The sequence below is a fragment of the Podarcis filfolensis genome (assembly GCF_964270895.1).
Source record: "Podarcis filfolensis genome assembly, chromosome: 5".
NCBI lineage: Eukaryota > Metazoa > Chordata > Lepidosauria > Squamata > Lacertidae > Podarcis > Podarcis filfolensis.
The window spans coordinates 49063844-49089918 of record NC_139608.1 but is presented as its reverse complement, the minus strand read 5'-3'; the positions used below and the strand labels follow the sequence as shown (position 1 = coordinate 49089918).

The window sequence follows — 26075 nt, the reverse complement described above, 5'->3', positions numbered from 1 at the left end:
TAAAATTGGAGTCATTTCTGGCATCAAAACAGATCAGCTATTCACTCTTGGGCAACATTCATAGACAGTGGACTGTGAATGTGGTAGTTTGCAAAGGAGACTGTGTCATGGAAGAATGATGTTTTATTAACTCATATCATCAGCACATAATCTATCAAATCTGCATACCAGATGCTTCTTACTTTCAATATGAATTATATCAAAAGATGTATATACTTCATATTGGATTATATTGCTCATAAAACATAAGGGTACTTTTGGGAGCATGATTGACACATTGTCCACCTGCAATTTTACAGCAACTCATTAAGTGAAAAGTGAAAAACTGCATTTTTTTCAGAAAGGTCTCATTATCTTATTTTTAAGCACAAGAATAATTTCCTCCTTCCAAGGAACTCACAGTATGTCACAGAGGTTTAGCTGAACTTGAATAGATTTGGCAGTTCTGTTTCAATATGCATCCAGAAATCCAGATGCTGCTTATCAAAAACTTATCCAAACCAATAGGCTGGAAAATACTGTCAAAGTTCCTGGGTTTATTTCCGAGATATGGCTCAGAATCTTTATCTGGAAGCACATAGACTCATTCACTCTGATTTGATTCTTTGAATGAAGTTAAGATGATAAGTGGCATATGACAGAGAAAGGGACAAGGAATTTGATGGGAGGTTTGCCCTAAATACCACTACTTCTTTTATTTTTTAAAAGCTCCAAACAGATTTGCACATTCTGAATTTTTAACAAAGTTTGTTTTCAAAAATTGCTTGATTTTAAAATGCCTGGTATAGCTATTCATAATCTGTAGCATATCTTCTCTGATTGAATTGTTCTGCAGGAATAATGAGGGGTGGTTGGTCTTCCTGAACATGTTCCCCGGCCAGACAATTAGTCATCTTATCTACAGCCAAGAATTTGGGAGAACAGCCAAATATAATCAGGAGTTTGGGAGAACAGCCAGGTATAATCATCCATTTGATTTAAATGTGTAAACGATTAAGTGGATGTCTATATCCTTCTAGAAACATGGACACCTGAAGGTAAGTGACTTCATACTAGAGAAGCATCCTCTGACATCATATATCCCTCAGTTTTGGGAAAGGTAAAGCATCCTGTTCTCACACTGGCGGGACCCATAGTGTTGAGAAGCCAGGACAGCCAGGACAGCAACATAGCCAGGCACTATGCAGAGACGACCTTGGCAAAACACAGACTACAGGAGGGTGGTAATTCTAGTCCATCTAGGAAACAACAATGACCCTCCTATCTGCAGCAGCAGAGGGATCTCACTAAAGGCCAAATTGGGAAGAGAGGAGGAGGAATACAACAATTAAGAGAGATTTTGTCAATGTATTAACTATAAAGGACTGCACCATTAAACAATAGCTTACCTGTTTCAGTTTCTCCCCAACCTGATATATAGCATTCTGTGTCATCAGGAAAAGTAGAATCAGGCAAGCACACTCGTTTGACGTATCTTGTTTCCACTGCACAGTGGCCATCAATTGGTTTCAACTTCAACAAAGCTGTGGGCCAAATGGAAGACAATTTTGTGCAATAAAGCTGATGACATGTTCACTCTGAACAGTATCCGGAAAGTAATAAATAACATTTTCTCAAGCTTTCTTATTTGAGTACTCTTGCTTGTTAGACTACTTAATTTGAAATTATAGAATGGTTTTCATTTCTCTGTTGCTATCTTAGGGTCACCAAGCTATACGTGTTCCCTGATTCTTCCTCTTGGTTGTTTTTAAATACGAAAAGCAGCTGTGGGAGCCAAGATGGGAATTGGCCGGTTGGCAGAGGAGTTGGCAGCTTGACCCCTTTCCCTTCCCAAAGTCCACTGAAAATCATCTCTAGCTGGCTTTCTTCCTGTGGTGGAGAAGATAAGTTAACATCTCTCTTCTTCTATAGGTGACAAACTATCTGGGAGAAGGGGCTGGTTTTGAGCTGACAGACAGCAGGTAGGGAAAGGGTTAAGGAAATATCATGGATCTGCCAGTCCTATGTCAGAAATAAATCTAGGTCAATAGCATGCAAAGCTAGCTAAGGAAGCAACCAGATCTGTTATCAAACTTAAGCATTATTTCCCCTGATTTCAAACAGATACAGCTAAGTATTTGTAGGCTTCTCACAACCTCATCCAACTCGTTTCTCTGTCCTGGGAATGTTAAGTGAGCAAAAGCATCCCTGAAAGGCTTGCCACTTCTTTTTTATACAAAATGTAGAAATTGAATATATTTTTATGGAAATACTAATTAAACCTATTTTCCGAAGCTTCGGGGAATTTGAATGTTTGTTCCACTGCTTAACTCAAGTCAGAATTATTTTATCCATGATATTTAGCCCACATCAAAGTTACTGAGCCTAATGGCCACTATCTCCATCTTGTAACCACACTGACAGTGATTTGAACATTTGTAAGCAACTTGCCAATATCATTGTATGGGACATCCTCAATTTCTTCATAGTGTCCATGTATAATTATCTTTTCGACATCAAACTTCTGTTCATAATGCTCTTTCCTAAGGAGATCTTTTTTCCCAAGGACCACTTCAAGGGTTTGGGCATCTGTCCTATGAAGGAGAGAAAAATGTCACAAAGAATGATCAGTTGTAATTATAGAACCTCAAGAGATTTCAAATATAATCCAATTCAACTAAAATACTGGAATTCTCCATCATGGAAACTATCTCTACTAGACTTAACACTTGGCAGGCTTCCTGGGTACTCATACTTCAGCTAAAGCCTGGGAGAAGACATCATGAAGCAGTTCCTCCCATAGGCCTTTCTCAGACCAGGAAGCCAGGAAATTGCAGAGTTCTAGAGAAATGTATATCACACACACACACACACACACACACACACACACACACACAACCTTGCATTGATAAGGGAAGCTCAAATCTCTACACTGGCCAAAATTCTAAAGAAATTCTCAGGTGCCTTAGAATGAGGCAGGAAAAAAAATGGAAACCACGTTTTCGGGGGGGACGGGACCTGTCAAGAAACCAAAAGACAGATCTTGGCTCAGCACTGCTAGCCAATCAGATCCAAGTCATGTAGAGCTACTCTCATCTACCATATGGGAACCTGAATGCATGAATGTGGACTTTTCTATGTCCATGCTTTAAGTGGGGTAGGTAAGACATGCTCCTTTTAAATATATATATTTTGGTAAGTATTTGAGTTTCAATTTATTGCTGTTTTTATATCTGATTTTAATATCTCTGCCATTTTGAGGAAAAATGTGACTAAATCATAATCATGCATAAACCATACGGATAAGGATCTATTCATAGACTCCTAGAACTGTGGAGTTGGAAGGGATCCTGAGGGTCATTTAGTCCAACCCCCTGCAATGCAGGAATCTCAACTAAAGCATACAGGTCAGATGGTCATTCAGTCTCTGCTTAAAAACCTCCAAGGAAGGAGAATCCACCACTTCTTGAAGGAAAGCATTCTACTGCCAAACAACTCTTAGTGTCAGAAGATGAATTTGCTTACAAAACACAGTGTGCCGCAGTAAGAACCCAACATGGCTCAATCAGTACTCCTCCACAGAAGTGTCCTTTGGGGAAAAATATGCCCCTTGAAACTTTCCTCTGAACAGAGGCTTGCCATGGATGTTTGCCAGGAGTTGACTTGGCACCGCCATAGATTCTCTTTAATGGTCTTTCTGTCTCTGGTCTTCCACATGTATTAGGTCTGCTATCTGCTGCAGAATTCTTGGTGACTGTATTTCCAGAGGACTGTGCTGCAATACAAAAGAAACAACTGGATATGGAAATGGTATAATGGCACTGTCTCTGTTACAAAGGCTCTCTCACTCCAACTTTTTCCTCATTTAACCTAACAACTCATAAACAGACCCTTCCTCCTTCCTTCACTTTCAATTTTGTTTTTCAGGAGGACGCTTCAGGCAGTCTGCACAGCTAGATCTGGATTCTCTAAGTGTCACGCAAGACTTGCACACTGTGCTTTGACCACTGACACAGCACAATCACTGGAGTTGCATCTTACCATATTGGCCTGAATATAAGCCCCACTTTCCCCCCAAATTCTGACCGTGAAAAGTTAAAGTGAGACTTATATTCGCGATCTTGTGGTATGCAGCCAGGAGTGTGGGACAAACAGCTCCAGGAGCATGGCAAAGCAGCTCCGCCCCTGCGCATAGTCCCCCGTCTTCTCCCCCAAGGGCAGGAAGGGAGAGAGCGAGGAGGGAAGTGGAAAGGCCACAGGCAACGCAGCACCCCCCCCTTCAGAATGCAGCCAGGAGCAGCAAGGAATGGAGCAGCTTATATGCGGGCATTTTCTCTCTTTTTTCTCCCCCCCCCTCCAATTTTAAAAGTGTGGTTTATATTCAGGTGCGGCTTATATTCAGGCCAATATGATAACTCAAGGCTTGATAAGGCAATTGGGAAAATATTGCAGTATTATAAGCTACGATATTGAAGTCTGGCCCTAATTCTGAAAAAAATTATATCTTCAAAATAATTGGCAACATCTGTCATATCAATCATTGCATTTCTATTTCACCTTTCCTCCAATGAGCTCAAGATGGGATACATGGTTTTACATGCGAACCAGGCAGAGGGCCTTCTTGGTAGTGGTGCCCGCCCTGTGGAATGCCCTCCCATCAGATGTCAAGGAAATAAAAAATTATCTGACTTTTAGAAGACATTTGAAGGCAGCTCTGTTTAGGAAGTTTTTAATGTTTGATGTTTTATCGTGTTTTTAATATCCCGTTGGAAGCCGCCCAGAGAGGCTGGGGAAACCCTGCCAGATGGGCGGCGTATAAATAATAAAATGTTGTTGTTGTCTCTCCCCTCTTTTCTTTTTGTAGAATTTCCCATTGCAAAATAGCAATATATTAATTAACATTTCATAAACCTCTCATTTCAAATATTCTACAATTTTTTCTCACACATTTCTGTATTTCCCTTCTAATCCTAACATTAGCCCTGTGAGACAGGCTAGGACCTTGCCTGCCCAAAGATCACCCAATGAGCTTCATCGCTGAGTGGAACCTGATATCTCCCAGGCCCTTACCTAACTCTAATAACGAAATCACACTGGTGTATCCGTCCTGAAACTACAACAATAGCTAAGCACACAGATACAGAAGACAGGGCCATATTGAGGAACCTAAGTGAGTAGGGCATAAATAGAAGTGATCCCTTCTTCCTATGTTCTTGAATATACCTTTCAATTATGAAATAGCTCCCCACAGAAACTGAACCTTGCAGCATCAAAGCTGTCTCTCTCAGTGCATGAGTATAATTCCTGAAAGATCCATGTTGAATATTATTCCTTCATTCTGTGAATGGTTTATTTTCTGCTGTACTGTTTCATATTTCATTTCCTCTTACATCTCTTGACAATAGATATCCCGATACCTGTTATTTGTTTGGCATACTTCTCCATGCTCTAAAGCTAACAGATCCTAAAATTTCACTAAACTCTTGGGCAGAGCTTCAAGAAGACTATTTAAAAAATCATGCTAGAGTCATTACAGTTTTGTGGGCTGCGTTCTTAAAGGTAGATGGATGGAGGGTGGGGTGGGGGAATAATCACAATGCCTGTCAATCTGAATTACTGCTACACCTTTCACATTTATTTTGCCCCACTTTATATTATTACCCACCGTACCTGTTTTTGAGCATGCAGATACATCACAGAAGTCCCACTTCAATTTGTTATTCACACTGACAAAGCACCAGGGCTTTTCGTCGCCATCTGGGTTCCTGGAGGAGGAGGTTTCAAAATTCACCAGTCAGAAGAGCGTAATGTCTCAAGAAAGAAAGTTACTAATTGAAGTTCTGAAAGATAGGAGAACTGGAAAATGCTCTCACAAAAGCACAAAAGATCCAGAGATCTCCCCTAAGCAAAAACTGTGCCTGAGGGATAGCATGCCTTCTTTTTAGGGTGTTGTCTATGGCCATTGTTTTTACAGGGTCACCGGTATACTGTGGTATATTAGGAACATAAAAAAACCCAAGAAGAGCCTGCTGGATCAGACCAATGGCCCATATAATCCAGCATTCTGTTCTTACAGTGGCCAACCACATGCCTGTCAAAAAACTACATGCAGGACACAAGCATCATCATCATCATCATCACCATCAAGAATTATTAATAATTAATATTAATATTAATAAATACCCCACCCCTCTGGCAGAGTTTCCCCAGCCACTCTGGGCGGCTCCCAACCAAATATTAAAAACACAATACAGTGGTACCTCGCAAGACGAATGCCTCGGAAGACGAAAAACTCGCAAGACGAAAGAGTTTTTTGTTTTTTGAGTTGCTTCGCAAGACGATTTTCCCTATGGGCTTGCTTGGCAAGACGAAAACGTCTTGCGAGTTTGTTTCCTTTTTTCTTAAAACCGCTTGAAGAGGTGCAGTTGCGACTGACCGTGCTTCGCAAGACAAAAAACCGCGCAAGACGAAAAGACTCGCGGAACGAATTAATTTCGTCTTGCGAGGCACCACTGTACAGCATTAAACATTAAAAACTTCCCTAAACAGGGCTGCCTTCAGTTGTCTTCTAAAAGTCAGATTGTTGTTTATTTCCTTGACATTTGATGGGAGGGCGTTCCACAGGGTGGGCGCCACTACCGAGAAGGCCCTCTGCCTGGTTCCCTGTAGCTTCACTTCTCGCAGTGAGGGTACCACCAGAAGACCCTCAGAAGTGGACCTCAGTGTCTGGGCTGAATGACGTATAATCCTTCAGATTATACGGGGCCGAGGCTGTTTAGGGCTTTAAATGTCAGCACCGACACTTTGAATTGTGCTCGGAAACGTACTGGGAGCCAACGTAGGTCTTTCAGGACTGGTGTTATATGGTCTCAAGAGTACTCCTGCAGTTTTCAGCAACTGATATTCAGAAACATACTGCCTCTGCCCATGGAGGCAGAGCATAGCCATCATGGCTAGTAGCCATTAATTTGTCTAATCCTCTTTTAAAACACCCAAATTAGTGGCCATCAATGTGGAGTGAGTTCCATAGTTTAACTATGCACGGTCTGAAGAAGCACTTTCTTTTATCTGTCCTGAATTTCCCAACATTCCACTTCCTTGGATGTCCACAAATTCTAGTTTTGTGAAAGATGGAGAATCTGTAACTGGTTACCTGTCACACCACAGAGCATTATCCATTTGTGCCAGGAGGAGACTGCCTTCCCATGAGCACAAGCATTAGTAGGAATGGCAACATTTTTACAGTTCACACTGCCTACCAGTAAGTGATAAGTTTTTGTACAACCAACAAACACTGGCATCACTTATTGAGTTGCGTAAATGCATAACATACATCTTTGCCAGCAACCTATCAGCATTAATAACCACCTGATAATGTGTATATCAAGGGATGCAGGTGGCGCTGTGGTTTAAACCACAGAGCCTAGGGCGGTGGTTCAAATCCCCGTGACGGGGTGAGCTCCCATTGCTCGGTCCCTGCTCCTGCCCACCCAGCAGTTCAAAAGCACGAAGTGCAAGTAGATAAATAGGTAACTCCGGCGGGAAGGTAAACAGCGTTTCTGTGCGCTGCTCTCGTTCACCAGAAGCAGCTTAGTCATGCTGGCCACATGACCCGGAAGCTGTCTGCGGACAAACACTGGCTCCCTCAGCCTATAGAGCGAGATGAGCGCCGCAACCCCATAGTCGTCTGCGACTTGACCTAACGGTCATGGGTACCTTTACCTTTTTAATGTGTATATCTCCAGCTATCAGAGACATAAACAACAGTGGTCAGGGGTGCCAACTTGAATAAAATATTGGGGGGGGGCAGCTAAGCCCCACTCCACATAATTGATCACATGACATGGTTCACACACCCTATTTGAATGACAATGACCATCAGCTTTGAGGGGTGCAGCCCCCTGAAATATTTTATTTGGGTGGGGTCCCTTCGGCTCCTAGGAGTTAGTTCCTATGACAGTGGTCATTATTTCCAAGGTGAAGTCGTAAAGACAACCATCACAGTGTTGGGGTAATAGCCTTGGTGTCTTGGTAGCCAAGAAGAATCAGTAATTATTTGCAATGAAGATCACAGAAAAGAAATGTAATTGAATTACACTGATATAGCTCATGCAGATACTGCATTTTTGGAGTGGGAGGAGCAGACGTATTTGTGTGCATGGCATTGACATTCATGGAAGTGGGAGAAAGAAGGCCTTCCTTGATGAATGTGCAGTACATTACCTGCAGAAGTTATGGTCACCAAGGCCATAAGAGGCAGCATCTTCAATAAATGCATTATAATTCCACTCCAGGAGACGGTGAGAATTCCAGTGAAGACAGGTCTTATGGAGAATTGTTTGACTAACATTTCCTCTGTATGAAATGCCATTTTCTTCAAAACAGTCATCAGGTCCTACAAAAGGATTGCCTTCTTAAGAAACGTGCTTTCTCACCCACCCACCCACCCACCCACCCCTACACCATTCATTTAAAGCACTCTTACACTACCATAGTTGTGGGGTGAGTAAACTGCAGTTCCCACAATTCTTTGGGTGAAGCCATGACAGTTAAATAATAAATAATAATAATAATACATTTTTATTTATACCCCACCCTCAGGGCGGCTAACACTGAATATAAATTACAATAAAACATAATAGAAAAAAAGAACATAAAAGAAAAAAACAGTTTATTAAAATATGGCTTAAAATACAGCCTTAGTTTAGTAGTAGCACATAAATCAAGACCATAAAGGGAGGAAACATCAGATATTCACCCGAGCCAGCTATCCATGCTGCTGCTACATGGGCCAGCAAAAAAGCCAATGGAAAATTTATATACCAGATCCCATATAAGGGGTCAGAGTGAGTCCAAGCCAAAGGCCAGGCAGAACAGCTCCATCTTGCAGGCCCTGCAGAAAGATGTCAAATCCCACAGGGCCTTGGTCTCTTGTGACAGAGCGTTCCACCAAGTCGAGGCCAGTGCTGAAAAGGCCCTGGCCCTAGTTGAGACCAATCTAACCTCCTTGAGGCTCGGGACCTCCAAAGTGTTGTTATTTATGGACCTTAAGGTCCTCCACGGGGCATACCAGGAGAGGCGGTCCCGTAGGTATGAGGGTCCTAGGCCACATAGGGCTTTAAAGGTCAACACCAGCACCTTAAACCTGACCCTGTACTCCACCGGGAGCCAGAGCAGCTGGTAAAGCACTGGATGAATGTGATCCTGTGGCAAGGACCCTGTAAGGAGCCTTGCTGCGGCATTCTGCTCCCTGGATGTTTCTGGGTCAGCTTCAAGGGCAGCTCCGTGTAGAGTGAGTTACAATAATCAAGCCTGGAGGTGACTGTCACATGGATCACTGTGGCCAGATCAGGGAGAGAAAGGTAAGGGACCAACTGCTTAATATGGTGGAGATGGAAAAATGCAACCTTTGCTGTGGCTGCAACCTGCGCCTCCATAGAAAGGGAGGCATCAAAGGTTGTACCCAAACTCTTGACAGAAGGCGCTGGCACTAATTGAGCCCCCACAAGAGATGGGAGTTGGCCCCCCAACCCCATGTCGTCCCAACCCAGCCAGAGGACCTCTGTCTTCGAAAGATTTAACTTTAACCAGCTCCCACGCAGCCATCCAGCCACAGCTTCCAAGCATCTAGTCAGTGTGTCTGGGGCCGAGTCATGGCGGCCGTCCATCAACAGATAAAGCTGGTATAAATGTGCTTTAAATGTATGCTCTGGATCTGACCGACTATCTCACAGTGATTCTCATTTCACCTAAGCTGACCCAACCTAACAAAGTTTAAGCAGACCCTTCCTCATTTCCTCCTTCATTTATAGCTCAATTTGTTGTTTTGACCTTCAGCTTTCGTAAAAGTGCAAATCTGGGCATCTTGAATCTACTTCCTGCATGCCAATGGCAACAAGGATAAGGACCAAACCACTTCCATGTGCCAAATTCTGCAGCACGGTCATATGTCAAATCTCTCAGAAATGGATCCCTCACCTATTTCGCAAAGCCTTCCTTTGAATGGCTCAGGGCACTTGCAGCTGAACTTGGACCTTATCCGATGCCGTTGACAGATGCCTCCATTTTTGCAAGGATTTGGTCGGCAAGATGACTGTGCTGTTAATTTCCAGAAAACAAAACAAAACAGAGCACTTAAGTACGATTCATAGCTTGCATGAACAAAGCGCTAACCAGTAAGAAACACCTTTATAGGCAGAAAAGGAAAGCAAAGCAAAGCAAAGCATAGTGGCACAGGTATGGATGTGGAAAGCCCACCGTCAAATTCCTCATCAAAGCTCACCAGGTGGTGCTATCACTCTCCCTACAATCATCCCTACACAGTGAGATAGCTTCACCCTAGCCTTCTTGAGCCCCTTGTAAAAAGGAGGAAGTACTTCTGTCTGAATTTTAGAAATACTAACAGGATAGGAAGCAACTGCCACAATTTGGTGAGCAAATTTGGAGATCAAAGGTGATGATTCATTCTTTGGTTCATTCTTAGGCATATAGGGCAGCAGTAAGACAAATGTCTGATAATAACCATGTCCCTCAAGTTTGGTACTCACCTTTGTCACAGAATGGTGCTTTGTAGGGGTGTTTGCAATGGCATCTATAATAAGGAGCTCTTAAGCTTATAAGGCAATCTCCTCTATTGCAGTTGATCCTTTCACATGTGTTTTTCACTATGTTGCATGATATAGATAAAATGGACAAGTGTGTTAAGGTTATCTCTCTATAGTTCATTCATTGTCAAACTCTATGTGTCTTTACTCGGAAGCCTTCCCAATAAACGTTTCCATGGTCCTTGCTCCTATCTCTGTGAAACCATAAATACCACCCCTCTGCTGCCACCCCAAAAAGCCAGGCTTTATCATTTGTTTTCTAGGGCAGCTTTCACCAGCCTGGTGCCTGGGACTTATGAAAAACCTGGAGGGTACAAGGCTGATGAATATTATTCTAGGACTATGCCTTTGCTCTTTGTGGTTTGGATCCCTTCCATTTCCTTTCCAGCCTCGATCCTTCTGTGGACCTGATTTTGCATGGCAAGAGCTTGAAGGATTCAGCTGAATAAAGCAAGGAGTATATAGTCTACCACATCTGAGTACATTATTATGAAGTTCATTGAAGATAGCAACCACCCACAACCAAAGAAATACAGTCAACAAATATATATAGGTGACTTTTTATATATGTTGGAGATCAGCACTGGGGATTTCTTTTTTTGTGATTTTTCTTTTTTTGTGGTGAGGGGAATGTGACAAACACAATAGAATAATATATATATAAAAAAACCCTATAGATCTAAGCTGGAAGCTCCTGGCAAGTCTCCTAAATTTGCAGTAAAACCATACTATCTTATTAAGCTGGAATGCCAATAAAATATTTTCTGTCCAAAACATAAATACAGTAAGTATGCACTTGTGACCATAACAATTCAAATAAAGTAGCTATCAAGTTCCTTGAAAGACAATGTCCCACTCAGCTTTATCTAACACTATGAAAATTCTGCTTACCATTCTCACACTTAGACCCTTCATATGGCTCGGGGCAGCGACATGTATACCTGTTTCTTTTCCTTTCACATACACCATTATTTTGGCATGGCATCTCCAGGCATGGGTTTTCTAGACAGGGAGTGGAAAGCTGAAGCTTATTTTACAATTAGCTTGCTGCATGTGTGCAACTAAGGTTTTCTAAAAGCAGTCATGGATTGGATTACCCAGTTTATTATTTTAACAGTCAGTTCAAGCCAATAATATTTGCCAAAATGGTTGGTTTACACAGAGAACATCTAGATTGCAGGTGTCAACTAGTATGCAGAGTCAAATAGTGGAACAAGCATAGAACACATAGTAGATCACTAGCCATCTCTGCGTTCATCCACAGCTGCCATCTCTAGATAGAGCTCTATACAATCTCAGAAAAGTATCGGACATTTTGTGGAAAATATAAGGGTTTCCTCCATTCAGATTTTCTACATATGACATAAACCATGGTGTAGCACCCCATGCTAATTATAAAAGGACACAGATGAGCTCATATTCATAATAAAAGCTGCTGGATCTTGGGAGCTGTATCAACACAGAAATAACTATCTCTCACATCTCTCTGTTTTACAAGTATAGATGGAACTTAAGTTGAAAAGAATGAAGCTATTTAAAAGTTGCTAGAATCCAAAGTGAGTTGCAGAGTCTGAATTTATTCTGTCAGTAGATGAAGTTTAGATCCTTTACTACAGTATTACAATAATAGACAATCCATTAATAACAACCAGCATAGCAATTCCTGTTACCCTGGAAATAGTTTTCAATTCTCCCCAACCCCACATCACAAAGTGTGACCCAGTAAAATACCTTCATAACTGACGTATTCATGAAACCAGTCAAGATGTATAGCAGGGAGGTCATATCTGGTATTATCCTGCATTGGCTGTGCATCTTCATCGATGTATTCATAGTTATAGCTGTCAGCTGCACCTATAGACCATACTACTACGTGAATTATGAAATAGCATTTCGAGAAGTATTTCAGAAAATACTTACTTATGTAGCAGACCTCGGAAGTAACTGGAAGCACTTTTTCTATAAGAGGTCCTACTACATTTGAATGAGCTTGGGCCAGTTGCTATCTCTAAGCTTAATCTACCTCAAAGGTTGGTTGATCTGGAGATAACAATGGGGTACTGGCACTGCTTAGAGCTCCTTGGAGGAAAGACAGAATATACATGTAATAAAAAAATAAATGCAATACATAAAGTCCAGGTGATTTTAAATTTTTCTTCCCATCATCGCTATAGACTCAGGCCAGGTCATCAATACATCCTTAATTTATTTTACCTTATAACAGAAGATGAGATTCAGAGAAAATGATATGTCCTAGGCTACAAAATGTGTTTTATGGCTGAGCAGGGTTCTGACCTTAAATCTTCCACACTAGAGGTCATTATCCAGACTAATTATTTTGCCACTGAGACAATGTATCTAATTGCATCCCATAGAGAACAATGGAACTCCAGTTCAATTCTCACAATACTGAACATGATGAAGTCACATAAGCTCATTCTTACCGTGTCAGTTTTCTATGGCACATCCTTTGTTTGAATATTTGTCTTTATTATTTGATGAAAGCTAGTATATTTATCCTTTCTGGTGAATTCCTAATAACTAGAGCTCACATGAATGTGTTATAAATAGATAGCAGTTTTGAGAGCTTATAAAAAGAAAATACTCATCATACAGAATTAATGTGGCAATTTCAATTGTATCTTTGGAAGTGGACTTTAGTCTTATGGTCATGTGAATGTGCATGCAGTTGCAAATACACTTGTGATGACTGAAGACATGGGCATTTACCAACCTGATCTGCTCAAAACAATGGTAATTTACCTCACACATAAAATATATATTTACAATTTTTATTTAAAATGGCATTTCAACAAAGAATGTGACATTTTGAAACCTCCATTTAAATAGCAATCTTATCCTAAATATTTATATCTGTATATTTTTTAGTCTGCCTAGCACATGGCTGAAGAACACAGTTCCATCATAGGATGCAGTTCATATTCCATCCCAGTCTACGACAAAGCTTCTATTGGTTGTAGTACTTACATTGCAACTTTAAATCCTCATTTATTTTCTTTACCTGCATTGTCCAGCCAGCTTATTTTTATCCCCCTCATAAGTCGAGACTACTCGCACACTCCTGCAAGGTCACTGCAACTTTGCTAATGGTCTTTGGGCCAGGAGAAAGTATATAGACTGCTTTAGGGTCCCAATCCCACTCAGGGACTGCCGAAATCACACTACTAGAATACAAGTAGTACGATAAAGTACAGATAATTATTCCAGTCTTCGTAGCCGCATAAGAGAAGGGACATATTCACGAACAAAGGGAACAAGTGGGAGATTCTCCTTAGCTTTGATCATGGTGCCACATTTCCAATGCACAGAAACAGATCTTTGTTCATAGCCATGGCTCTCAGGATACCCATTGACAAATAGCTTTCAGAACAGCAAAGTGAAGATGGGACGGCAGTTCTTTCCATAGACTTTTCACAGAAGTAGTTGATTAAGACGGGTCATCCGCTCTTTCCGGCAGGTGTCACTGCAGTTTGTTGGAACCACCGGTGAGTTTCAAAGAGCAGGTATGGTAATGAGGAGAGCGAAAAAGCATACAGGGACACTTTTAAAAGCTCTCCCCTAGGGCTGGGCCGATGGCCTGGTGGATAGCGCTTTGCCTTGAACTGATTATCAACGGTATTATCTTAGTTTTCTCAACTCATTCATTCTGTTGCAGCCTTTATCTTTATTCTTCCTTTGCTTCTGATGAAAAAAAAATACTTTTTGTACAATGGATGCTTTATATTTCATATTAAAATAGTACTTTCTTTTTTTCTATGTGCCAACCCTGGTATCTTGACGGCAAAAAAAAAAAAGAAAAAAAAAGTTTCACCTCATTTATCGTTATGTCAAGTCAAGACTTCTTTTCTTCGCTCATTATTTCACAAGAGTTGAGTCTTTGCAATATGAAAGTGCTGCAGGAGTGCACGCCGGGCGGAGGAATAAGGATCTCATTCCAAGATAAGGCCATTGTCTTCACTGAGCAAATAAACTTTAATGTGATACAATAGAAAAGCAGAGGAAACCAAAGGGAGACTTCAAGCTGACATCGCGTGGGAGGATTTTCAAGAAGTTAGATTTTCCTCTGTTTATTTATTAAACTTCATCTAAGTGAAGGTGCCTTTGGCTCCACATGTACTTTTAACATCTGCATGTCATCCAGACATTCTACAGTACAGATGAAACAAACAGGACTTTTCCCCTTTTCTGAACAAAGGATCCATTTTTGAATCCTTTGAGGCCATCTTGATAGTTTCTCCCCCCTTGAGGACTTCTCCTTGATTATTATTATTTTTTGTCTAACTTGCGTTTCTTAGTTCCTGATGAAATGTTGGGTGACATCATTTGAGCCAGCTGCATGATAGCACCTGCCATTCAGAACTTCTATTTCAGTATGTTTCACACAGTTGTTGGTCTTTCTTTGTTCCTCTTTCTGTGAACATTTCTATTTGGATCATTTTGTTCAGTAATTGCTAATGAAAATTCAACCCACAAAGCTGGCAGAAGCAGAGAGAAGTTTATATCTGGGTTCAGACCATTTCAGTCAGCTAATTTTGACAGGAACAATCTGCTGTGTCTGCTTAATCTAGTTCTAAATCTATGATTACACACATAGAGAAGTCATTAATCATTCCAATAGGAAGCCTATGAATAGATATCATGAGCAAACATTAGAAATGGATAGCATGCACTTATAAGATAATATACGTAACTTGCCAATATAGGTGTGAGGTTTACTTTTTTTGAAAGGGACAAGTGAAGCCCCTTCGAACATTGGTAGTAACTGGCTCCCAGATATGGACTTTAATCTTCAACAATGACAGAAAGGTAACATTGTGAGTCAATATTTGAGACTCCCAATGAGTTTTGAATAAAAATCCTTCTTCAGGGTTGATAATTACCATCAAAACAAATCTTCTCTTTGAGCAGGTAAATTACAATGAAAGTCATTTTTGATTCATTCATTTTTGATACACCCTCCTACATTATTTCAGACATTAAAAAACTACATAAGTAGGGCTCCAGGCTTTCTGCTCCAAGCCCTACAGTTTTCTTCTTCTTCTGTTTAACTGTGAATTTTGAAGTGAAAGTAGTTAAGTGGCCATACCATTTGTTTGCTAGCCTGGATGTGGCCTGATAATCTATTTTAGGTTATAGAATGGCCACTGAACACTTCACCTGATGGGACTGGAGGTTCCCACTTTTTACAGAGTCATGCGCTCGGACTGAGGTTACTCCTGAGGCATATCTCAGCTTCCAGTGCTCCTCTCTTTAGCTTTATATGGTAAAAATGTACAGAGAATAATATAATCTTTAGCAAGGGAGGTAATACCTTGCCTCCTCCCCACCCAGCAATTTTCTTGGAAGTAGGTGGTCCTATACCTAATCCTCTTACAGTCAGCAATGTTTCAAAACATTTAGGTTCACTGGGTGAGTTTGAACTTGCAGAATGACACCAGTCTATGGTATATGAGTCCAGGGATCCTATATACTAATAGGAAACATGTTCTTTAAATGTGGATCCCTACATAGCCAAAACAGCAGTAGACGTACAAAAGAGAGAGGCACCCACAGGCTTGGGGGTTGCAGATGTACAAAAAGCATTTAGAAAAGTTATGTCAGGATAGATTCCCAAAGCAGCCCAGTGAAAAATGAGCATGTTGAGTGGATACAGAATGCTGGCTGACTGGTGGGGTGGGTGGAGAAAATGGAGGACGGAAAATGAAATTGAGTATCCTGCAAACGAGCGTGTCTGGCACCCTGAATAGGAGCACTTTGATATGTTAATATTTTCAACAAGTCCCTCTTGTGTATTTTAATTGCTAATCTTTAGAGAGATAGGAAAAGCTGAAATAGAGCAGACCTCATAAAAAAAACACAAAAAGTTTAAAAATACTTCTGTCTCTATGTCTAGCTCTACATAGTTATGGCACTATGCTGAGCTGATTCTAAAACATAAAAATTGATAGGATTCAGATATACACATGACAGAACAACAGTTCTCCAGAGATGGGGTGAAATACAACATTTTCATGGGGAAGAAGATTCCTTTTTCACATTGTTCCTAGGAAATGTAAGGATTAGCTTCTAACCCAAGTCACTTCAAGGAGCCTGAACTAATTTAAAATGCCAATTTAGGAGCAGCCAATCTCACCAGACTTCCACAGTCAGGTAGAAAATAAAAATACTATCTTTAAAGCTAGAAATTCATTTAAGGTGTTAATAATGGGTATAACTTTATAAGATTAAAAACACTATACTTGCCTAATTTACTACTTTACTATTGAAGGTACAAATGGGTATTAAGATAAGGGAAGAGTATATATCTGGGCAAACAATGTCCATTTGCATTTAACAAGCAAAGTTTTTGTCCAAATTGTCCGGAATCAATTCAGGAGCCAGCTGTATCAGTTGCACATCTCTAATAAGCATGATGAACCTATGAATTTATTGTGAAATATAGGTACATTATTATGGCAACTGTTTACACATGGCAGTATCACATGAAAGTCACTGGTTCTGTGTAGCATCCACTAATGTGCTCACAAATGAGTAGATGATTTCACCACGGCAGTTAAACTTTCCTCTTGGAACATTTTCATTGGTATGGCAAGAAAAAACTCCTTCCCTTATCCATTTGATGAGCTTCTGAACAAAACTGCCTTGCTTTGTGATATCAGGCACCATACACAGTGGTATCTCGGTTTTCCAGCGTCTCGGAAGTATAATGTTTTGGTTTTCACTGAAATCCCGGAAGTGAATGATTCCATTTTCGAACCCGCCTCAGAAGTCGAACGGCTTCCGAGGCATGTTTCTCAATTTTCTCAATTGCATTTGCTGACCGCCCATTGTGCTTTGGTTGTCAAATATTTCAGAAGTCGAATGGTCTTCTGGAGCGGATTACGTTTGACAACCAAGGCACCACTGTAGAATGACTACAGTAGCTTCCACATGACAGCCATAAAATGTAAACCAGCCCTGAGTCAAACTGCAGAAGGATTAGGTTTCAATAAGGATTCTTTTGGACAGGAAGAACTTGAATGTGTGAATCATATAGTTACCCAAGATGACGACGTTCCCTCATGTTTTTAGCATAAAGTGATTGGGGGAAATTGCAACCTGTTTTTTAAGCTATACAAAGGTAGGTCCTGCTTAGTAGTTTTACCTCAGGCAGTAGCGATAAACATGAATCAATAGACAGCATGGTGGAATGCTGACACTCACCTGACCTTTGGTTTACTGCACCACTGCTACTTCCTGGGAGGTTTAGGAGGAGGAGTGAGAGGGCAGTGAGGTCAGTATATAATGGCAGGAGCACCAGATTGGCTCAACTGGTGCCCCTGTTTCTGTCTCCCCCTCTCCCTCTACCTTCCGGTATGCAGCAGCAAAACAGTGGTATCCCACCATATTGTCTGCTAATGATAGGAAGACTGTTCCTTCTTCATAGTTGTCTTCTCCTTCCCCTTTACAGGGACATCTCCTTATATTTTACCTCTTTCAAATGACCTTGAGAATGTCTCAGTGTAGTATCATATGCACACTACTTAATAGCGTTTCACTCCAGTTCTGACCATGTCTATTCAAATGTAAATCTAATTTTTCAAAATGGATTTACTCCACAGTGTGTGCAGGATTGCACCTCAGTTCCTTGGTTTTTCCCTTTGGCATAAATTCTGTTGCCAAGCTAGGGTTTTATTGCGAAAAATAAAAATCCTCTTTTTACTGTAAGGTGAAATTGACCTTCACACATGAAGGCAAATTGGAATACATTCCATGAAACATTTTTTATTACTCCTCTACACTAGTTCCTCAGTACTAAATAACTTTGTGGATCTAATATATTTTATTTAAGAAGTGTGCCTGTTCCATTCATTTAAATTATTCATAACAAGCCATTGGTTTTGTAAAGTAAAAGCAACATTGTTTTTTTAAAAAATATCTAAGCACATAATTAACACTCAAATTCTGATACATTGGCTTATTTTAACATATTACAGAATCACAGCCTTCATTCTCTGTAAATGCAGAAAAATCTTAACACACTTAAAGATGCAGTGATTTGACATTTGTCACTGAAATGTGACTATTACACAAAATTAAATGAGACATCCTACATGTATTTTCAAAGCATAACTTTCTTCTGTGTAGTACAAAAAAGACCCTCCTCTCTGTTACTGTAGTTGATAGGCAGAGATTGACTTTAAAAGCTTGAAATTAGCTTTGAGGACTTGGACGATCTTTTAAACTGCTTATACTTTCATCTGCATTTTTGTATGTTGTTTGAGCTGTGAATCAATTAGTGAATTTCTGATCAATACTCTCTGATTCATTCATTTATAGAAACCCTGTTCCAGAGAAAAGAACCACTCTACCATAGAGAACTGCTGTTATATCTCTGAACCATCCCAATGAAGCCTGTGTCACCTTGGAGTTCCTTCATGAAAATTCACCAGCTTTTTAGCACAAATTTATCCTGTTAGACCCATTTTTGCAAAGCAATGTCCCCCCAATACAATGCATTTGTGTATATTATTTTCACTAATATATGCTTTTTGATGCTTATTTTACCCTACTGTTTGCATTTTTGCACACATTATTTGATTGGACAACTGCATTGCAAAATTCGGAGTGTGAATTTTGAAGGATTTCAGTTATTATACTGTTTTGAATTACTTAGGTTTGCCTTTAAATAGTAACTGAGTAGAATTTCTTCTCCATCCCTAGTCCAAGAAGTTGGACTGTTTATTTCTAAGGTTAGTAAAGGTCTCCAGCTGTACAAAGTTGTACCATTTTGTATATAATATAGTTTTCAAAAAGTACAAGATGACAAATAGAAAATGATGGCCCAACCTTATATTTTAATGTGTCATTCCAAAATAATGTAAAGATTGATGCTTTTTGTATAAACATATTTTTCATAGTATGTGAAGGGCGCCTCAGAGAAATATTATAGTTTTTGACATAAATGTATTCCAAACTCTGTTAACTTTAATACAGGAAGTAAAGCAGATCCCTTTCCATAACATGTAATAAACATTTTATCTCCTATTAATTCATTACTGCTTTTGCGTCAGACTTACCAACCACCAGAATATAATGTTCAGTATTCTCCAATACCTGTCTACTCAGAAGTATGCCGTATTGAACTCGATGGGACTGACTTCCGAGTAGACATTTACTTATTTATTCCCATTTAGGAATCATTTCCTGTGAAACATCTCAAAGTAACTGAACAATAGAAACATCAGTAATAGAAATATATGTAAAAAAAATTGATATATAAAAAACAAATTCAAACAATTTCCTATAAGTCTTATTCCACCAGAATCAGTGGATTTGCTAAGCTGCTTAAAATCAAACCTCCAATTATGCTTCTTGCTCAGTTAAGTTATAGCCTCCTTAGCTATATGATAGTGCACATGTTCTGAAGTATTTGCCACAAAGGGAAAAGAAGTATTTGTATTGCTTACCAGCTTGCTGGTCAAATGACAGGATATAAGAAAGCTGCAAGAGAAGAAGAAAAATGGACATGTATAAAGCCAACTAAGTCAGATTTTAGGCACTGCCTGGGAAGTCCTTTAAATAAAGCTGCTCCATTTGGAAATTGGATTATCCTAAACCCTTCCTCGTTACTCAAAGCAAATGCATTTGAACAATGCAGACGGTAATATTGTGCAGTTTTCAAGGACAAAGTTGCACATTTATTTATTTAAAATCGTCTCTATGCAGCTTTCTCTTAACAATTTTAAAAGCAGCTCACAAACTCAACAAATACTTTATGTTTTGTGGAGAATCTCTGTTGGACAATGGATAGATCATTTGAGAGGGGAGAAGAGAGACAGATTTAGATTTCTAGGGTTCTATTTCTCTGAAAAGCTTTATAGTCCTTCCCATGAATAGTGAATACCAATAGTGAACTCATTCATTGAGTGCTGATTAATTCAAAATGACACTATCCACAAACAAGGGGAAAGTATCAGCACTAGACCTGGGGAGAACTGCTTAGCCAGGTATAATAAATACATACACAAATGAAATAAATGCAATAAATAAATACACAAATGCAATAAATACATACACAAATGCAACTTTAAGGAAAACACCTTAAGGAGGGGAAGAGCCACTGCCAGATAACTACAGTTTCCAGGGGGCCTTAGGAGAAGAAATAACTATTGGGCTTGTTTTACTCTGTGTTATAGTAAAGGTAAAGGGACCCCTGACCATTAGGTCCAGTCGTGGCCGACTCTGGGGTTGTGGCGCTCATCTCGCTTTATTGGCCAAGGGAGCTGGCGTACAGCTTCTCGGTCATGTGGCCAGTATGACTAAGCCGCTTCTGGTGAAGCAGAGCAGCGCACAGAAACGCCGTTTACCTTCCCGCCGGAGCGGTACCTATTTATCTACTTGCACTATGATGTGCTTTCGAACTGCTAGGTTGGTAGGAGCTGGGGCAGAGCAACAGGAGCTCATCCCGTCGCGGGGATTCAAACCACCGACCTTCTGATCGGCAAGCCCTATAGGCTCTGTGGTTTAGACCACAGCACCGCCCGAGTCCATGTTAAAGCCACCTAGAATGCTTAACTGCGCAAGTTAAGACACCTACACCTACCACTTGCTTGCTACTCTTGTATATAAATTCAGCACGCTCCTGAATATATATGACCAGTATTTTACTATTGAACTACAAGCTAGTACACATGCCACCATTTAAAGCTTGCAATCTTTCATTTGCTTGTCCATTTCTTTTTTGCTTGTTATGTTCTACGTAGCCAGAAGAGGGAGGGCTTGTCTTTCAAAGTTTGAAAGGAAACGAAAAATAGGTACTGATACTGTATTTCACAAAACCAATTGTTTCTGCTATCCAGCGTAGCTAGATACTGCATTTTTATTAAGGGACAAACATGCTAAATACCATAATTGTGTATAATCTTGTATAATATACATGCTAATTCTGTAAACAGCTGAGACAACATTCATTTTGAAGTTTGAGAGACTTTCGGGAGCTTTATTTTAATGCACTATTTCAGGAAACCAATGACAAAAACACTTAATTCAAAAATGCAATGAACAACTGTTTTTAGAATCATTTTGAGATTCCTGAGCCTATATTAATATATTGGAATTTTATTTGAAAAATGGTTGCAGTTCAAAATGTCAAAACTTAGAATTATCTTAATTTCACCTGACAACATGCGGGACGTTTTCCAAAGTACAGTGCTGCTCAGGTAAAAAGAAGCCAAAGATTACAGAGAATAATTTGTACCCTAGAGAGTTTGGTGTATTTTTGTTTGAAAGAGCCTGGAGGGCGCAGGTAATGAAAAATAATAATACTCTGAGCACCTGGAATTTGGTGCTATTTCATTCATTCATTCAGTATATTTCTATCTTACTCCTCAATTCTAAAAATGTGCAAGGTGCCTCTGACCTCTAAGGCTGCACAAACACCATGCAGATTCTTGCCTCCCCCCCCCCAAAAAAATCCTGGCAATTGTAGTTTACAAATCACAGGGGTAAAGTTCTCAGCACACTTAAACTACAGTTCCCAGAATTCTTGGGCTAGGTGTGCTTTAAATGTGCATTAAATGTACAGTGGATGCAACAGCCTTAGAGTGCTGCATGCTCAGTTAGATTATGGCTACGCTGGTAGAAAATTGGTCTCTTTGCTTGTTTTGGGGTCCTGGTAAATGCTCAAGTTTTCCACGTTCTGGATCAGGCCATAACATACAATGAAAGCAGCAAAATTAAGAGTTGTGTGCTGTAACACATTCACCTGTAGACGTGCAATCAAATTCCCCTAGTATAGGTCATTTCAGTCTGGAACTACAGTGGTACTTCGGGTTACAGACGCTTCAGGTTACAGACTCTGCTAACCCAGAAATAGTACCTCGGGGTAAGAACTTTGCTTCAGGATGAGAGCGAAAGGCCCCATTAGCTAAAGTGGTACCTCAGGTTAAGAACAGTTTCAGGTTAAGAACGGACCTCTGGAATGAATTAAGTTCTTAACCTGAGGTACCACTGTGTAAGAGAGGAAACCCGAAAAGTACTTAAAAGTCTGCTATACAAAGCAAAGAGAAAATGCATTTTCATAGCAACTGAGGAAAAGAAAAATGGGAGTAAGTTTCACCACAAATATTTCCAACCTTTTCATATTTATAAACTGCTTAAATAAAAACAACAATTCCACAGTACTGGGGAACAAGAAGAGAGAATGGCAAAACTGTAGGTATTTCCAGAGGGATAGCCATGTTGGTCCTCCCTCACCCCCCAGCTGTTGGCATTAAAATAAAACTTGCGCTGCCATTCAAACACAAGTTCCTACCCACAGAAGTGGCTCAGCAGATGGGGGGAGAGCTGCTATACCAGTTTCGCAGAAGTTGTGCTGCTGTTGCTTACGGGGAGGTTGCTTACAAGGAAGTTGCCATGGTGCAAACACACTGGCAGAGCCATTCCAGGGTTCCTGCTGGTACCTTTGCACCATGCTAGCCTCCCCGCTGTCTCCCCTCCCTTTAAGCAGCAGTGTTAGGAAGCTAGCATGGCAGTTATACCCCACCTCATGAGCCACTTCTGCCTGCCTAATATACATGATTTTTAACACATTATTTCATTGGAGAACTGCATTACAAAATTCAGAAAAGTGTGATGGTTGGGGTTTTTTTTAAGCCATACAATGACATTCTAAACAGAGTTTCAAAGGATAGTTGGTTTTTCTTCAGGTACTGTTTCAGGGACTGCAAATTAGGTAAAATCAAAATGCAACAAAATTTCACCACCAGTTCCCTTCATGTGAATGAGGCAGATGCTGCAGTAACATTACAGTGTAGGCTGGCCTTGAGCACGGATGCACATTTTTCCTGCTTTGCTCAACAATTTTAAGGCTTAGAGACTTACTTTGGGGGTGACAAAGAAGCTGAAGAATTAGAAAATTACATAAAAATATTGTAGAATTCAAAATAGAGTGAAACATTATTTTTTTAAAAAAAAATCCTGTAAGTAGTAGCACCTCCAGGTTTAAGGTTCTCTCTCTCACCCTATCCCAAAGTCAGACCATTTAATTTCATTTTACGGCAAGAATTTACACCCTGTTGCACCATTTCAGCTGAGCTTGCGTACTTGGTCCCTTTGACAGGGCAGATTTCATTTAGACAGGGACAGCAAAGCCTGTTGGGTTACAGCTCAAGAGGCAGGCCTTCCGATGAGCCTGACACAAGATTTCTGCATCATCAAACCTTTTGCTATCTGTGCTGAGAATGCAGGTTATGCAGCTCGACTTAAAGCTTATGGAAGCCCATTAAGACTCTTTAGCTGTAAGGGAACTCTCATGCTTCAGGGCATATGCTGATTGCCTTCAGGGGTCAGAAAGAATTTTTCCCTCTATAAGAGATCAGTGCAACATTTGCTAATGCATCTAGCTAAGACATTTTGCAATCCTGTAGCTTCAGGCAGACCCAGACCCATCCTGTAAAAAGAGCATATTGGGTTTCCTTGATCAATGAACAATGCTGAATTGGCAACTTGCTTCCCCCCTCTAGAGACTAATAGGTTACAATGCAGCAGAACAGAAGACATTTTCTCGCATGCACAGAACAGATGCCTGGCGATCATTTTAAAGAGCAAACTCCTTTTGTAAATGTTTGCAGCCAACTCTTAAGCAGCTCTACTCAGAAGTAAGTTCTAAGTTCAGGGCTTAGTTCCTAATAAATATATATAGTGCCAATTGTGTGCAGGCTAAACATGAGTCTCTCATGTTTACATAGCAAGTTTTTGTGTGTGTATGTCTATACTTAACAGAAAAGAAAGCATGTAAGTAAAAGAGCAAAACCTGCCTCCCTTTCCTCTCCTGTACCTAATTGCATCAGCTTTCAGCCTTTTTCTACATGCTTGCAACACCACCTCTAGTGTCAGAGCCAAGGTGGTCAAAAGCTGCTTAAAAGCAGAGAAATAAGAGAGGAGATGGTTCTAGATTCTGCTGTCCTCCACACTTCTTATTGTGTAAAGAGTTAGATTCCCACTGCTGCTTTATATATGCTACATTCCCCACACATCTGGCTTGGTCCTGAGAAAACTTGACATTTTTAATGCCCTGTGTGTACTATAACCTTTAACCCCAGGACTTAAACCTATGACTTTTCTTGGATTACATGTTATGAACTGCTGGTACTGTCATAAATACAACCAGGCTGTATACTTCCTTAATTCAGCAATGGAAACATCAATATTATTTAGTCAGTCACTGCATTTTCTTGGAGGAGTAGTGGGTGGGGCTGAAACTGGGTGGATCAAATGCAAACACCCTCCCCCCCCCACTCTCCCTCTCCCACCACCACCCATTAAGTCAAACACCTATCCTCTCTTTCCCATGCTTTCAGGCACAAACACACAGAATATATACACACTGTTGAGATTTCCATTCCACCTTAAGGAGCAGACATGGAACTGTTGCATGTCACATGTCTGCTTACATTCCAGCACAGTATGCTGGGAACTTCCGTTGTGTGTATAGCTTTTGCTTTTTTTTCTTTCTCTCTGAGAAGACAAAGAGAGACGACATGTTTCTTTGTCCTGATTTATGATTAATAAATCCGTAGTTGTTGTATGCTTCCACAAGCCTCACGCCTATTCTGTGTGCACAGTTCACTCTGCTGAAATAGTGTGCCCTGGCTTTGAAGCCCGGGTCGCTGATGTACATCTGAGCAGAGGCTGATGGGTCTTTGCAGTGGGACAGCTAGAAGGAGATGACTCAGCTGGGGTTAGCCAGATGGCTTTGCAACCTTCTGCATGCTGACATACACACACACACACACACACACACACACACACACACAAACTAAATGACCCAATTCACCTATCATCCATTCATTATCTCTCTCATTCCCTTCCTCTCTTACATGCACCCCTAAGTCAACCTGCCCACACAGTCATTGTTTATTGCCTTCTAGACGGAACTTTCAATGCAACCCTACCCAGAACATGTCACACACCTACTCCTAGATCACAAGGTCCCCCAGCACACAACACATTTAATAACTGAATTACATTGGCAACAGATGTTTTCTCACATCTTATTTGGAAAGGGCCTCTATGGCCAAGAATATAGTCAGCTTACAACATATTTGCCATCAAGTGATCACAACACATTCCCGGCAGGATTTATTCCAAGAAGTTCATATTACATTAATTACGATGAAACACCATGTTTTATTAAAAACTATCCCGCTGCATATTCTGCTGTGCTCTTTCTCTGTGATTACTTTGCATTTTGGCAACATTAATTGATTTTCAGTAAGAAAAATCTGTACTTCCATGAATTTTGAATTCCAGACAGTGGTTGATCAATTTTTGGACAGGAGTGAACAAAATTATGTAAGATGCACCTTGTAAAGCAAGTAGCAACCCACAATTTGCATAAATTACTGTAGGTGACATTCACAGATTTTGTTTTGAGGAAGAAAGAAAAAACAATCATGGAAGAAGCAGAAACAGAAAATGCCAAAGCTG

At 40.3% G+C, this 26075-nt stretch overlaps 1 protein-coding gene across 4 annotated transcripts in view; it reads right to left on the bottom strand.

Moving 5' to 3' along the window:
- Window positions 1-26075, bottom strand: part of HABP2 (hyaluronan binding protein 2) — a 32357-nt gene that overhangs the window by 5866 nt on the left and 416 nt on the right. For 2 of the 4 annotated variants that reach the window (XM_083616645.1, XM_083616646.1), the window contains exons 2-11: window positions 20054-20087; window positions 12315-12437; window positions 11475-11585; window positions 10527-10643; window positions 9958-10077; window positions 8203-8374; window positions 5650-5744; window positions 3505-3754; window positions 2431-2573; window positions 1389-1523 (exon numbers count right to left, since the gene is read on the bottom strand). In XM_083616645.1, coding sequence (XP_083472771.1) covers window positions 1389-1523; window positions 2431-2573; window positions 3505-3754; window positions 5650-5744; window positions 8203-8374; window positions 9958-10077; window positions 10527-10643; window positions 11475-11585; window positions 12315-12437; window positions 20054-20087 — 1300 coding nt within the window. Of the gene's footprint in view, window positions 1-1388; window positions 1524-2430; window positions 2574-3504; window positions 3755-5649; window positions 5745-8202; window positions 8375-9957; window positions 10078-10526; window positions 10644-11474; window positions 11586-12314; window positions 12450-20053; window positions 20088-26075 lie in introns of all 4 variants that reach the window. The other 2 variants (XM_083616643.1, XM_083616644.1) reach the window with 1 other exon arrangement.